At 39.8% G+C, this 16,070-nt stretch overlaps 1 protein-coding gene across 1 annotated transcript; it reads left to right on the top strand.

The window, feature by feature from the left end:
- Nucleotides 1-8,638: 8,638 nt before the first annotated feature.
- On the top strand, nt 8,639-9,583 carry LOC308634979 (olfactory receptor 9I1; the record flags this gene model as incomplete). The annotated part of the gene is made up of 1 exon (XM_081269223.1): nt 8,639-9,583. The coding sequence occupies one exon, from the start codon at nt 8,639-8,641 to the stop codon at nt 9,581-9,583; it is 945 nt and encodes a 314-aa protein (XP_081125349.1).
- Between the last annotated feature and the right edge of the window lie 6,487 nt (nt 9,584-16,070).

Below are 16,070 nucleotides of genomic sequence, written 5' to 3'. Positions count from 1 at the left end.
GGCAGGCTGATTCCAATGCCTGACTCTCAACCACCATTGCTATCATAGCTGATGTCACTCAGCTGATAATTAATAAGCTTCTTTAATACAGAAAACTTGGGCAATGAACAAAAGGTATAGCAAAAGAAATGGAAACCACTATAAATCACACCATTCCAATAAGCCCTGTTCCCAGTTTGAAGGGAAATGCACTAAAATGTGCTTACTTAACACATAAACTCTGACAGTCAACTGCGTGGGTTTAAATCCTCCCTCTACTTCGTGAGTGTAAGGGAGTTATGTCACCTCTCTATGTCGTCTCTTGGGGTGGTTATACACGTTTTGAACAAGATGACTCATGTGAAACAAACTGAACAGGGTCTGGTACTATTATACCTGTCCAGAATTTTTTTCTACAGGCATTTACACATCTTTTTTTTTAATTGGGTTTGAAGTTCATATACTGTTTTATATTGTTCCATTGAGTAAGTTAATAAGAAAAAGATTAACTGTTATAAAGTTGCCTAAGTAGGAGGGACCCATGATCCACTGCAGTACCAAGTTATCTAGGGATGAATCACAGTATATGGGAGAACATATATGCAAATACCTGGCCATGTTATACAAGGTACTTAAGTATCAGTGGATTGGGCTCTGGATATTCCCTGGGGAAATTGAGGATAACTCTGTATGTCTGTGTGTGTAAATATATATATTTTTATATATATATATATATATATATATATATATATATATATACACACACACACACACACACACACGTACATACATACATATACATACACAGAGATGGAAAATAAAGATATGTATCTTAACCTCAAACATGATAAAGAAAATTTATATTCCCAAAAATGACTGTTGTGCTTCATCTAACACCAACACCTGCCACCAGTGATCCAGCTCTGCCCAAAGGAAGATCTCTCCTTCCTTCCTTTTCAATGAATTCCACACAGACTCACTCCCCACCCAGGACTGCTGAGGGTATTTTACATCCAGGATCTCTGCAGAGGCCAGACTTTGAATCCTTTATCTCAGGGGAAATTCCTCAGTGTCCTGTATAGATAGTGGCCCCTGGATCTTTCCCACCAAGAAACAACAAAAAGACAGAGACTCCCCTATATTGTCTCTCTCACATTTGATATATCAAAATTTTCCAAGGAAAGTCTTAGAAACAGTTCAACATTCTCTTTCCAAGTAGTCAAGAATTCCACCATCAGTGATTCAATACACGTTTCTTTCTGGGGCTGGGGTTGTGGCTCAGTGGTACAGCGCTTGCCTAGCACGTGTGAGGCACTGGGTTCCATTCTCAGCACCCATAAAAATAAATAAATAAAATAAAGGTATGGTGTCCATCTACAACTTAAAAAAATTAATGTTTCATCATATATAAATAAAATTTTAAAAAATGTTTTGTGGGAGACCAACCTTGCACGTGACTGGGTCACACTCCCGGGTGGGTGCTGAGGCGCTCAGGCACAGAAATGTGGCAGAGCTTTCCCCACCCTTCTTGGGTTCCAGGGTCCGTGTCTTGTGCATGGGTGTGTCTTGCTACAGCCCCGTGGGTGAAGCTACGCTCACCTGTTCCTTTGTAATATAACCCCTTGCCCTGTTTAGGGTAGAATCTTCCATGGAAGTGCCTTGAATGTGTCCCCTTCTCTTACTGTGCCCTTGGGTGTGACCTACCCAGGTGTCAGTCAACCTGCTGAGAGTGGACATCACGAAGATAGACTCAGCCCCGTGAAACCTGACCCCTCGCCTCATTTGAATAGCTTCTCCTCAATAAAAGGGGTCTCCCACAATGTTTCTTTCTACAACTGATGTAACATGGCAGCTTCATCATATACTAGATTCTCATCTACACTTGGATATTCTTCCAAGCTTTGTAATTTGTTATAGTGATATATTTACAAATTCTTATGGATGAAGAACACTCTCTTTCATTAATATATCTTCATAATAAGTTTATATCAGGCACGTTATTTGCTATTTTTGTATTTCCAGTTTTTCTCTGTTATTTTCACCCCATTTGCCCTTCCTATTGTATAAATACTGAAATATTTTCTTTCTGATAATATGTCATTTTTTCAACAAATCTCCAAAGATTATGAAAGTGATATCCTTTTTATAGGGCCTGCTGATACTCATTTTGACAGATCTATACTCTTCTAGCTATTCCAATGCCTATATAAATATTCAGAACAATAAATACCTCAGTTTCGTATATATTCTTCTAAATAGTCCTATGCCTGTATTTATATAGTCCTATGCCTGTATTTATATATTTTATAAATATATAAAATAATAAATACCTCAGAGTTGGTATTGAAACTTTTTTCAGTTGAAATGGTTAGAAAACTCAATAAAATATACTTACAATACCAAAAAAATTAAATTTACCAACTCACGTAACCAAAACCATTTGATTCTAATACCTTCAGGCATGATTTCTCCAGAAATTCAAATTTTCTCATCAGGCCACAGCTCCTAACATTCCCTCTGATCCATTTCCACTAACATGGTAGTATCAGAAGCCCCAGATATAAATACTCAAAAGTCCATCAGGAAGAAAGACCATTTCTCAGTACCCCAGCTACTAGTCGCATATCACCTGCAGCTACTGTGAGCACTGATGACTATGGGCTCACAGCTGTATTCTTCGCTGGTGTAAGGGATCACTGTTCCTAGAAATTTCTAAGAATCACACCCCTATTGGGGGGATATTGAGGACAGCTCAGTCATGGAGTGGCTGTTATGAACTGCAAAAAGTCAAATCCCTTGCCGGAGGCAGAACTAAGTCCATGATGGAATTTGCAGGAAGTCAGAATTGTTCTCCAGGAACTCACAGTTCAGCTAAGGAGATGAGACTAACCACTAAGGAAGAGCTATGAACAATGGAAGACAAGTGGAATGCAGGGCCACCATGTGTGGTTCTAACAAAGAAATCATGAGTTTCAGAGGCCAGGGAAGAAATGAGAGCTGGAGTAGCCAGAGAAAGTTGACCATACAGATTCAGATTTGGAGGATACAGATCCTCCAAATGAATCTTCAAAGAAGGTGAGCTAACAAGCTATCCAGGGTAGATGTAATTGAAATGTGTATAGGCCACCCTGGACACATCCCTTCCAATAATTGGTCTTCTTTGTAAAACACTAAGCAGACAGTGTAATGAGGCTTCCACCCCTGAGATGGGACTTGACATCAGGACCAAGGATGGGTGCAACCTAAAGAGAATTTCACCAAAAGTCCACATCCAAGCTCCAGTCCTAAGAGCACTCATTGCAGGACAGCAGAACACAAGGGCCAATGATGAAAAGAACCAAGTCCTTCCCTGCAGAAGCTTTGAGACTAACAAGAGACTCACAAGGCCTAGGAGTTGCCACAGAATCCCAAAAGATTTGCTTTTATCCTCTAAGATGTGTGGAGAGGATGCGATAATGAGCTCTGCGGAAGTGCATTCTCCCTGACAGGGCTGGCTTTTCCCAGGAGCCCCGGGGTGTCTCAGGTGCTGATTCATGATCCAGCAAAACCCTCTGGGCTCACAGCATCTCTCCCACAAAACCACCTCCAAAGCATTTTAAATACTCACTGGCTTGATGAATAAGAAGGAACCCTAAAATTGGTCAGCTACATTCATTTATCTGAGCGACTTTAACTGCCTTTTATGAATTGCCTGAAAAACCTTAGGTTGGTTTTTCCAAGATGAATAAACTGGATTATTGCACCAGGTAATAAACACATTAATTCTCACCCTGAAAATCCTGGGCAGATACTGGCTCTGAGGGAAGGTCCATGCACACTAGTAAGATGGAACTAGGCAGAAAATCTGGCCTTTGCTATCAGAACTTACCATCTCATGGGACCACATCCAGCCTAGGATGTCGGCTCTTGTATGAAACACACAAGTAAGACTGGAACATTTTAATCTCTCTGGGTTGATGTATCACTAGGTCAATTTTAGAAAATATAACTTCATGGGAAGTTGATATTAGAAAGTGCAGAGTTTATAAAAGACATGTCGTTGTAAATTACTATGCTTTCTATATTTATGCTGGTAAGAGAACTAACTATACACATTAAAACTCTGGCTTTGGAATAATATAAACCTAGATGAGAGTCCAGGTTTCTTTACTGACTTGTTATGTGACCTTGGATAAGTGACTTAACTACTCAGAATCTTAGTATGCTCCAGTACAAAATTTCATAGCATTGTGAGATTTGTATAAGATAATGTGTGTAGAATGTGTAACATCATGATTGACAGAGAGCAGATGTTCAATGGCTACCAGCATTTAGAAAAGTAATACAGCCTCGTCATTCAACTGGGGTCAGAGAACCAGTGTAGAATCTAAATATTTTTATCTTTCTAGCTGTGAATTCTCAAGCAAAATACTTGATGATTCCAAGCCTCAGTTTCCTCATCTATAAAATGAGGGCAAACATCCCCAAGTCATAATGTTATTGTCAAGTTAAAAAGGAAATGAAGTCTTTAAGCATCTACCTGAATCAAAGACCTCTACTTCCTCTGCTCTTGCCTCAATCCAAGTTGATGTTACCACAAACCCTTCTTAAATAACGTCATACAAAACTGGGCGTCGCCAGCCAGGTCCTGCCTTTTTTCCTTCTGGAAAATATCTTGCAAATTTCTCTGTTTGAAAATAAGCAAAATTTACCATTAGGTAAAAATCCATTCTAAGTTTTCGAAAATCATTATTCTGTCCTCATTTTATTCTTGGGGAAATTGAGGTTCTAATCAGGTTAAGAAGTTTTTCCAAAAAGAGATTATGGTACAACTAAGTCTTTCCTAACCCATTAAAAAAGGAAAAGAAGAAAAAACTTAGATCACAAAAAAAAAGACTCCAAAGTCATTCTTGATTCTATCCTCCCATGGAAGGTGAGTTTAGACCAATTAATCTACTAGAGGTTTAAATTCTTCTTTGGTAAAAATAGATAATAAAGGCTGCTTAAAGGTCTATTTCAAGGACTAAATAAGATAATACATGCAAAGTATCCAAAATCTTTAGCAGAATGGATCAGTTAAATATGCTATAAGCATATCAAGGAAGATGATAATGAAGTCACCAGTAACAAATTAGAGTTGCCTATGTTACATAGAAGATCACAAAAAATATGGTGGATGTGGAAAAAGAAGTAAAGTGTGATTTGTATCACAACATCACACGTGTAAATTGGAAAGCATAACTAAACCATTGTATTTTTAAATATATACATATCTGTAAATAAATATAAAAAGAATAAACGTGGAAGGATATATATTTTGTTATGTTCTAAGTTTTTAAAATATTTTTAGTTGTAGACTGACACAATATATTTATTTTATTTGTTTTTATGTGGTGCTGAGGATCGAACCCAGTGCCTCACACATGTTGGGCAAGCACCCTACATCTGAGTTATGACTCCAGCCCTGAATTTCAAATATAGTAGAGGGAATACCCATGAGGTCAGGGAAAGGCATGAGGAGGGGGTGAGAAGCCCAGAAACAATAAAATATAATGAAGAAGTGCCTTGCCTTGAGCAATGAGGACCGCCATCAGGAACCGGAGAATATGAGTCATTCAGCTCAGATCTAAGGTCCCACAATATTATGTTTAAGTAACTACAAATCACTTGGAATAGTGCCTGCACAGTTTATCTAATCAGTACTTAGTACATATTTAATCAATAATTAGTACATATGTAATCAGTAATTAGTGCACCTATTTCTAATAGTATGGATATTAGGAACCCATCCAAGAGCCTCCTTTAGCCTGTACACTTAGTCATAAGATCTTGGGTTGTAAAGGCAGAAGATGACCATATAATCTAGATCCACTGTCTTCAGAATAGAGTGAAGCCCAAGGAGAGGAAGAAACCCTTTGAAGTTTCTTTAGCTGTTCAGTGCCTATCATAGAGACGGCAACCGCCCAGCTTGAACAATCCCAAGATGGGCTTCCAATGAGGCTTGACTGATCCCTGGACCCTGGTGCTGGGGTGGCATGGAGCATTGTGTGTGATTGACAATGTCTTCCTCTCACTAGGGATCCTTGGTTAGACCCTGAGGATGCTGTGGACTCAAGGGCAGTTTCCACTGGCCCCTACATGAAAGTGTGTGCAGCTGGAATCTCCACCTGTGGAATCCATAAAGCTATCATGATTTTATAGATGCCCAAGCTGGTTCAGGGCCTCATCACAAGTTCAGAACCTGTTTCAGGAAGATCCCGGCAGAACTAGAAATAGAACAGTGCTCCCATGGTCACCAGGAGAACTGCCTGCTCTCCCCAGGTCTGCAGACAACTCACTCCTTGACTTTGGAAGAAGTCATTAATCTCTCTGGGCATCAGTTTTCTCATCACCAAAATAATAACGGTACCAATCATGTCCATTTCACAGGGATGTGAAAGCAATGACAGATGATTATGAATATAAGAATGTATGAAAGAAAGTGAAAAAGAGGTATTCTGATGAGTAAGTAGTTTTTACTACCATGAGTCTTATCAAAATGGCAATCCCGTGTAGTAGAGCAGTTAATAGTTGTACTAACGAAAAAGAATTTATTAAAAACTAATTTTGATATTTATAGATCTGGTTATAGATTCAATAATTCTGAATTAGCAAATGCCAACATGAGAGAGTTGGGGATGTGGTACTAGAAGGCAGGGAAATGGTTCAGGGGAGCAAAGTAAGAAAATGGAATCAGGAGTCTTGGATGAGGACCCTGCCCCTCCACATGTGAGGTCAACAGATAGTTTTACATGTCTGATCTGTTTCTCATCCACAAATGAGACAAATGTCACTTGTCCAGTAGGATTGTTGCCAGGATGTATAAAATATTGCATATGGAAAGTTCTAGAACAGTAGAGATGACATTGAAGAAAAAAGGTATGAATCCTGATTTCCAAGCAAAGATCTCAAGCATCACTTGGACTTTAGGCACTTTAATGGGGATTCTGGCTGGACTTGGAAAGGGGCCAGCAACAAGCACACTCACTCTGATGTGACCCCAATCTGTGCCTAGTGACAACAGAAAATTACAGGGAATGCAAAAATTTCCATGACTCAAATATAAAACAAACTAAATATAATTATTTTGAGCATCTGGTAAAGTATAAGAAAAGAACATTCATTTCACTTGATATTTGAAAGCTTGTCCTCAAGCTAAAGTTTAGTGACATTGCTTCCTCTACAAATTCTATCATGCTATTTAGTCTTTTAGTGTATGATAAGCATGTAATAATAATAGAGAAATGCCTCTTATTATTGTCATAATCAACCCATAGAAAAGTATAAAAGAGCTAATTAGAATAGAAAACATTGTCACATGAAATGGAATAAAATATTTGTTTGTTTTAATGGGGTAGAAAGGAAGAGAGAAGAAACGATAGGGAAATGACTTTTTCACCTTAGTGAGAGTCCAAATTTACTCAATTACTGAAAGAAAAAAAAATATACACACATAGGGATATATATATATATATATATATATATATATATATATATATAGAGAGAGAGAGAGAGAGAGACAAACAAATATATTATTTAAAGAGAGACAAATTGCAATATAACAAAATTTTCTTGAGGGAATGCATTATCTTTCAGAGCAAGAAGTCAATAGATATTTTTTAAGACTGATGATAATAGCAAAAATAAGATTAACTAGCATTATTCAGCTCTTTCAACAGCTGGACTCTGTAGATTCCTGTTACAGGTATTAATTTATTTAAAGTCCAAAATAACCCTATGATATAGGCACACATTTTCTGCAACATGGATGAGAAATTGAGACACAAACATGTTAGATAACTTTCCTAAAGTCAGATAACTAAAAGGTAGCAAGACTATAAGTTTGAACATATTATTTATAATCATGATCTTCTAAATGATAAAAAATAAATAAATAATATTGTGAAGATGCTGACCTCTGAGCTGGAGTGGTAAAGATTAACGTGGAAGAAAAAAACTTGTATCTATTAATTATCACTAACTGACCAGGAAATTTCAACTGCCTGGTTGAATAATCATATAATAAGAAGGAAAATATGTCAATGTATACAGTAAGGAATTATTCAACATGATGAGTAGATCATCATCTCCCACCTTCTGAACAGATGGTAAGAAGAGATTAAAATTGTTGCATGTCTGGAAGGGATAAAACCAAGGCCAGTGGGTGGAAGGTACAGAGAGGAAGAATCCAGGTCCAAAACAGAGAATTACCGGTGGAGCTGTCTGCAGATGGAGGCTCATGTAGCAACTAAATGACCACACGGGGTATGCAGGAGAGGGACTCCAGCCCCAGATGGGATTAGAATACATGTCACTTTGCTCCCTTCCAAACTTGAGAATCACGTGTCTTGTATCTCCAGAGGAATCCCCAAGATGAAGCAGAATTAATTTGAATCAGAAGCACCAACTCAGGGCTCTCAGCTCCATACAATGCAGAAGAAGCTCAAGGAGAATCAGCCGGGTTCAGGATTTCTAAAGAAAAATTAAAAAAAAAAAACAACTCTATACCTAAATTCAGAATTATAAACTCATCTTCTACCATAGAGAAAAAGATTCTGTTCCTGATTCTAAAAATTTTGTTTTGTTTGTTTTGTTATTTTACTTTGTTCTCATCCTCAGACCAACAGTCCACGCTGAATCCATGGCCAAGAATAATCTCACTACAGCAGCCGAGTTTATTCTCACAGGCTTTACTGACCACCCCAACTTGGAGATGCCCCTCTTTCTGATCTTTCTCTGTTTCTATCTTGTCACCCTTCTGGGGAATCTGGGGATGGTGGTACTCATCCGAGTGGATGGCCAGCTCCACACCCCAATGTACTTCTTCCTGAGCCACCTCTCCCTGCTAGATGCCTGCTACAGCTCCATCATCACCCCTCAGATCCTGGCCACGCTGACCACAGGTAAAATGGTCATCTCCTATGGCCGCTGTGCTGCCCAGTTCTTCTTCTTCACCATCTGTGCAGGTACAGAGTGTTTCCTGCTGGCAGTGATGGCCTATGACCGCTATGTAGCTATTAGCAACCCTCTGCTCTATACTGTGGCCATGGATCCCAGAATCTGCTGGAGTTTGGTGCTGGGAGCCTATGTCTGTGGGATGTCTGGGGCCATCCTGAGAACCACGTGCACCTTCTCCCTCTCCTTCTGTGAGGACAACCGGATCAACTTCTTCTTCTGTGACCTCCCGCCCCTGCTGAAGCTTGCTTGTGGTGACACAACGAACACTGAGATCATCATTGTCTTCTTTGGCAACTTTGTGATTTTGGCCAATGCCTTGGTCATCCTCATTTCCTACCTGCTCATCATCAAGGCCGTTTTTAGGGTGAAGTCTTCAGGGGGTAGGGCCAAGACTTTCTCCACATGCGCCTCCCACCTCACCGCTGTGGCCCTTTTCTTTGGGACCCTCATCTTCATGTATATACGAAGCGGCTCAGGAAAATCCCTGGAGGAAGACAAGGTGGTGTCTGTCTTCTACACTGTGATCATCCCCATGCTGAACCCTCTGATCTACAGCCTGAGGAACAAGGATGTGAAAGCTGCCTTCAAAAAGGTCACTGGTAGAGTCCAGGTGTCCCAGAGGGGGTAGGTGGAAATGAGAGGACTTCTTATCCTAGGTAATTTTGTTCCCACGGCTACATATCCTAATAGGTTCCAGCACTGTATGCATCCTATAGGCATGAATGGAGACAAGGCAGACCAGGGCCACCAGGCACATGAGAAAAACTGCAAAAGCTGTGAAGTTTGTAGCCAGCAATACCCCTTCCAGCCCATTCCTTGTCACTCAACAGTCCTGCCACTCTCTGATGTCATAACTTAGAAATCCTGAAGTTCACCACCCCAACCCTTGCCACTCTTTCCCTCTGTTCTGGGCTCCCATCAATATTACCCTGTTCTTGTCAAAGATGGCACCTGGGGACCCCTGTGAATTGGGCTAATAATTGGCCTTCCTTTTTGCTTTTAATATATACATGAATGATCACTTCAATTAGCAGGAGGACTATATAAAACAGAACTGAGACTCTCGCTGGCCCAGGGAAGGAGATCTCCGAGATACAGGCCTCCCTCTTCACCATTAGAGTGTCGTGCCCCTCAGTGTGTCTTTGTGTCTTCCTCCCTGCTCAGGCCATGGTGGCATGTGCGAACGGCCTTGCAAGCTGGAAGCTCACTGGCTCTGTGGTTCCGGCCTCTTTGCTACGTTGATATCTCAGGAAGAACTAAGCCCCTTACCTTTGGGAGGGTCTCCCTCAGCTCTGGCTGCTGAAGCACACTGTGCTGCCTCCTCTCCTCACCTACTGCCTACCCCGTGAACAGTTCTTGCAAGCAAAGAGCTCAGAGAGATATAAGAGACAGCCGAGCCACATATCACCTTCCCTAGCAAAGACCTTGCTATAAATTTATAAAGACTATTGCTATTTAGAAATCTGAATTTGCTCATTACTTGGTTCACATTTTGAAAAATTCAGAGATTCAGAGCCTCAAAGAAAATTGTATTTATAATCTTGTGCTTCAGAAATAAGAATAGCAAAAAGAAAAAAAAAAGAGTCCTTGGAGACCCCCTAGTTAGGCTTATCCCAAAGCATAGATTCCATGTCTCTAAACTTCCATTCCAAAAAAACAAAGACTTTGTAGCTAAATAAGGATGGATAACCTCACCTCAAGAGAAGGAGCTATTAAGTACTAGAATATAATGATATATTTGTGTGACAATTCAACATGTCTCCACCGGAAATTTCCAAAATGAGTTATGGACAACTCTAGACAAGATGTGGCACTAGACCTATCCGAGGCCCAGACTGAATGTGTGAAAGCTGCTTTGTGTCACGTAACTTGTCTTGTTGACACAGCAGGCAGTTAGTATTTAAGCTGGTTACATTCTTTCAACTTTTTCATTTATGTACTTCCCTCAAACAAAAGACAGCTGGATGAACCTAATCTCTTTTTAAAGCATTTGAACTAAGAAACCCTGAAATCATTTTTCTGTTTCAATGAAATTAAAGATGATGAACTTCAATGAGATCATGATCCACAGCCATGTTTAAGTCAAAGTTAGGAGCAAAGTTGAGGACTCAAGAATCTTCTTAAATTAATCAATCTAGGACTTGCTTCTGTCCTTGGTATTTATTAGGCTCAGGTCAGTGGCATCAAGTCAAAGAAAATGGAAGCAATGGGAGAAATCCAGGATGTCCATGCCAAGCTACCACTAATCAAGAGATTTGATGTGCTAGTCCAAAAGGGCAAGATAGCAGTGTAGAGGAACCCACTTCTTGCCTGATTGTTCCCAAGATAAAACCAAAACAACCGATATGTAGCTAGCTGAGTGTCGAGGTGGGTAGCCATGGGAGAGCACTGGAATTCTCAGAGTGCTTAAATCCAGAGTCATCTTGAAAAGGGCCCTGTTGTCTGAGCTTGAATCACTTTGAGAGTCAGAAACATCTGAATTTTCCTATCTCTGTGACCCTGCAGCCATTCAACTGCTCTCCCTTGATAATGGACTTCCATGAGACAGTCTTGGCTCAGGGTATGGAGTCAAACTGCTAAGAGTTCGATGCTGTGGGAAATGTGAAGTGGAATGGAGAGGGGAACAAAAGGCACTTTGGAGAACCTGCCTTCTGAGTTTAGTGGCGTGCACAGCCACATGGCGTTCTGCGTGGGCACCAAGTCTGATGGCACCATGAACAAGGATGGCAGATCTCACAGATCCCACCACCCCCATCACGGCACAGATCTTTATGGCTCTGTGGCCTTTCCCACCCTCGGAACCATCTGGGTACACACCATAATGCTGGTGTCTGTCCTGTCCCACCCCCAGCATTGCAGCCTAAAAAGCTCCAGAGGAATCTTTGCATGAGGAGTTCCACCTTTCAACTAGGTTATTCCAGGAGGCAAAGCAGCTGAGAAAAATTTAAACTGCCTTCAGCCACAAATCACTTTGGCTAATCCCTGGAGGGCATCACAGCTGAATAAAGGAGGGTGGTGAAAAGCCCATATGCATAGTGCTGGCAGCTGGAAGTTTGCTGGGGCCCCTTTGGGGGATGGATGATGTATTATTAGCACACAAAGCTAAAAACACATTGCTAGAATGTTATGCCACACTCACAAACTTATTAAAAAATTATAATCTAGAGATAGCAATAGATAAAGTACAATTAAATTTTCCAATTAATTATTTAGGAGTTCTATTATCCTCAACCATGGTCCGTCCACCAAAAATTCAAATACGAGTAGATCAACTTAAATCACTTAATGACTTTCAAAAGTTATTAGGAGACATAAATTGGATAAGGCCTTATCTAGGTATTCCAACAGGAGAATTGGGACTTTTATTTGTTATCCTAAAAGGTCCATCAGATCCAAATTCACCCCGAATGTTAACGCCTGAAGCAAGAAAGGCATTAAAAATCATTGAAACATATATGGAAAATATGCATTTGGATAGAATTGATATAAGTTTGCCTTTATTATTTATTGTACTACCAACAAAAAATATTCCTACAGGAGTATTTTGGCAGGAAGGTCCATTATTGTGGATACATTTATCTTATTCTCCTAACACTATTCTTACTAGGTATCCTGAGGCTGTAGGACAATTAATACTCAAAGGAATAAAAACAACAAAGGGAGTATTTGGAATTTCTCCCAATAAAATTATTACTCCATATACTATGAATCAAATTGATGAATTAGCTAATGAGTTAAATACTTGGGCAATAATCATGTGCAAATCTAATGTTTCATTTGATAACCACTTACCATCTAATCCTTTATTGTCTTTTTGGTCATTGCATCCTGTAATTTTTCCAAAAATGACAAGAAAAACACCTATCATGAATGCTCCAAATATATTCACTGATGGGTCAAATAATGGTACAGCAGCAATAGTTACACCTGATCAAACTTTTACATTTTTAGTACCCAAACAATCAGCTCAAAAGGTAGAGCTTAATGCAGTATTACAAGCTTTTGTGATGTTTAAAGATTCTGTATTTAATTTATTTTCTGATAGTCAGTATATAGTTAATGCTATAGTATCCCTTGAAGATGCTGGTAGGATTTCCCCTTCTTCTACTGTTTTCTCTTTGTTTTCCACTATACAAAGTTTAATCTGGGACAGAAAAGATCCATTCTTTATAGGACATATCAGGGCACATACAGGATTGCCTGGAGCCCTTAGTTTGGGCAATGATTTAGCAGATAAAACTACACATGACATACATATTTTCTCTACACTAGAAGAAGCTATAAATTTTCATAAAAGGTTTCATGTCAATGCTAATACTTTACAAAAGCATTTTAAAATAACTAAGGAACAAGCTAGACAAATAATAAAACAATGTCAAAATTGTGTGACCTTTTTACCACAAGTTAATCTTGGAGTCAATCCTAGAGGATTGATACCTAACCATATTTGGCAGATGGACGTCACACATTTGCCAGAATTTGGAAAATTAAAATATTTGCATGTTACAGTTGATACTTCTTCTGGATTTTTGATGGGCTCCCTTCATGCCGGAGAAAAAACTAAAGATGTTATAGCTCATTGCTTACAAAATTTTGCCACCGTGGGCATTCCAAAACAGTTAAAAACAGATAATGCCCCTGGTTATACTTCTACCTCTTTTAAACAATTTTGCTCATCATTTGGCATTACTCATATAACAGGAATCCCATACAATCCACAGAGACAAGGCATAGTTGAAAGAGCTCATCAAACTATTAAAATGTACTTATTAAAGCAAAAAGACAGAATTGGGAAGGGGTATATATTCCCCAAAGATAAACTTAAAATAACCCTCTTTACTCTAAACTTTTTAAATTTGGATTCATCAGGACTTAGTGCTGCAGAAAGGCATATGTGTCCAAAAAATGTACATAAGCCCAAGGTACTTTGGAAAGATATTCTAACAGGACAATGGAAAGATCCTGACCCAGTAATTGTCTGGAGTTGGGGGTCTGTTTGTGTGTTTCCACAGGAAGAACAGCAGCCGATTTGGATTCCAGAGAGATTAACCAAGGTCCTGACCCAGTGATTGTCTGAAGTCGGGGGCCTGTTTGTGAGTTTCCACAGGAAGAACAGCAGCCGATTTGGATTCTGGAGAGATTAACTAAAGTCCTGATCCAGTGATTGTCTGGAGTCGGGGGCCTGTTTGTGTGTTTCCACAGGGAGAACAGCAGCCGATTTGGATTCCAGAGAGATTAACTAAAGCGATTTCTATAGACCAAAAAGAAGATGATTTGGCTCAAATCCATAACAGCTAATATCCAAAACTCCAATTTGGCTATCCTTACATCTGCAACAGAACCAGGATGCTTTTTTCAATAACTATTTTATTATTGCCCTTTCCCATATCATGAAGTTCTATTTTGTTTTTTGAGCTCATACAGACCTAGGTTAAGTTTTGCTGATCAGTTCTATTTTTTTTTTTTTTACTATAGAGTTTTTAAATATTGCAATGGAGGTTTCACCTGTAAAAAGTTATAAGGCCTTTACTATTATGTTATGTATTGTATGTATTATATTATGTGTGCACACTTGTGTTTTGTGTTATATGTTTGAATGTACGTATGTCCATATATCATATATGATGAGCGCTCATGAAAAAATGGATCCAAATATTTTTTTTTCACGTGATTTAAATGGTTTAATTTAAATTGGGTAAATAACTGTTAAGGATTGTTTTAATATGTAAACAAAAAAGGAGGTTAACAGATCTGTTTGTTTACTTTCACCTTTCCTTTTCATTATATTTAATAATTCTCTTCAAGATAATGTAAATTGTTAAGAAAATTGTTTTCTTTTAGTGCCTTCTGGAATGTTACACAATTTTTTCTTTAGCCATTATTGCCAGAATTCCTATCTTCATCCCAGTGCCGGTGAAGACAATGTAAATTGTTAAGAAAATTGTTTTCTTTTAGTGTCTTCTGGAATGTTACATAATTTTTTCTTTAGCCATTATTGCCAGAATTCCTATCTTCATCCCAGTGCCAGTGAAGACAAAGATAAAACTAATCTACAGTTTCTGCAATAGCCATCACTGAACTGCTTGCAGAACTTGCCTAAACTATGTGTCACTTGTATGCATTGTAAACTCACTTGTATGCATTGTGAACTATCTGTTGGTGCAGCAACTTGTGGTAATGTTGGGGTATTTTTGCTGATGATGTCATCGGTGGTACAATTTTTCCAACAAGAGCCGTCAATTGGCTTGGTGTATCTTCCTCCCTTCTGCTTGTCATGACAAAGACCTCTCCACAGGTGTGGCTGTATACTGGACCGGTAGTCAATGACGGGTAAGATCCAATTACAATGGTACCAACCTAAGACAGGAGGCTGATGCCCTGAGGTCAGCTCATCCGAAGACGGGTAAGGACCATATGTAGTATTGGACAACCTAAGGCAGGCACGGTCCCTAAGCCACTTGCTTGTTGTTTAAACAGAGAGGGGGAGATGTTGAGAGCCACAGCCAAAGGGGCCCCAGCAAACTTCCAGCTGCCAGCAAACTTCCAGCTGCTGGCTGATGATTGGTTCACAGCGGCCCCAACAACATCTAGCTGATTGGCTCCTCTGCGGTGATGTTCATTGGGCTGTTTCCCCGCCCTTCAGACAGCCAGCTGATGATTGGCTCACAGCGGCCCCAGCAACATCTAGCTGATTGGCTCCTCTGTGGTGATGTTCATTGGGCTGTTTCCCTGCCCTTTCAGACCACGGAGCTGCTCATTGGGGGACTTCTTTGGCTCCGCCCACGCGACCCAGCCAATCGGCCTCAAGAGCAGGAGGATTGTGGGAGGTGGTGAGGCTTGTGTGGGTGAGAGGCTTGTGGGAAGCTGGTGGTGGCAGTTGGGCTCTGAGGGTTTTTTCCTGAGGAGCTGTTTTGTTTGGTATTTGTAGTTCTAAAAATAAAGTTCATTTCTTTTGACAAGTGGCTCCTGAATTGTGCCCAGCCAGACTGCGGCAGCATAGCTTTTTCCACAGGAGCACACAGCTCAAGACCCAGAGAGAAGCTTTGGTCCACATAGGTCATAATTGCCCTTGCCCTTATCCAAGCACCTTGGCAAGTAAGACTGTTTTTTTCTTT

This window comes from Spermophilus citellus (assembly GCF_964194105.1).
Source record: "Spermophilus citellus genome assembly, chromosome: 2".
NCBI lineage: Eukaryota > Metazoa > Chordata > Mammalia > Rodentia > Sciuridae > Spermophilus > Spermophilus citellus.
Note: the sequence above shows the minus strand (reverse complement) of the source record. Positions and strands in the feature narration are given on the sequence as shown.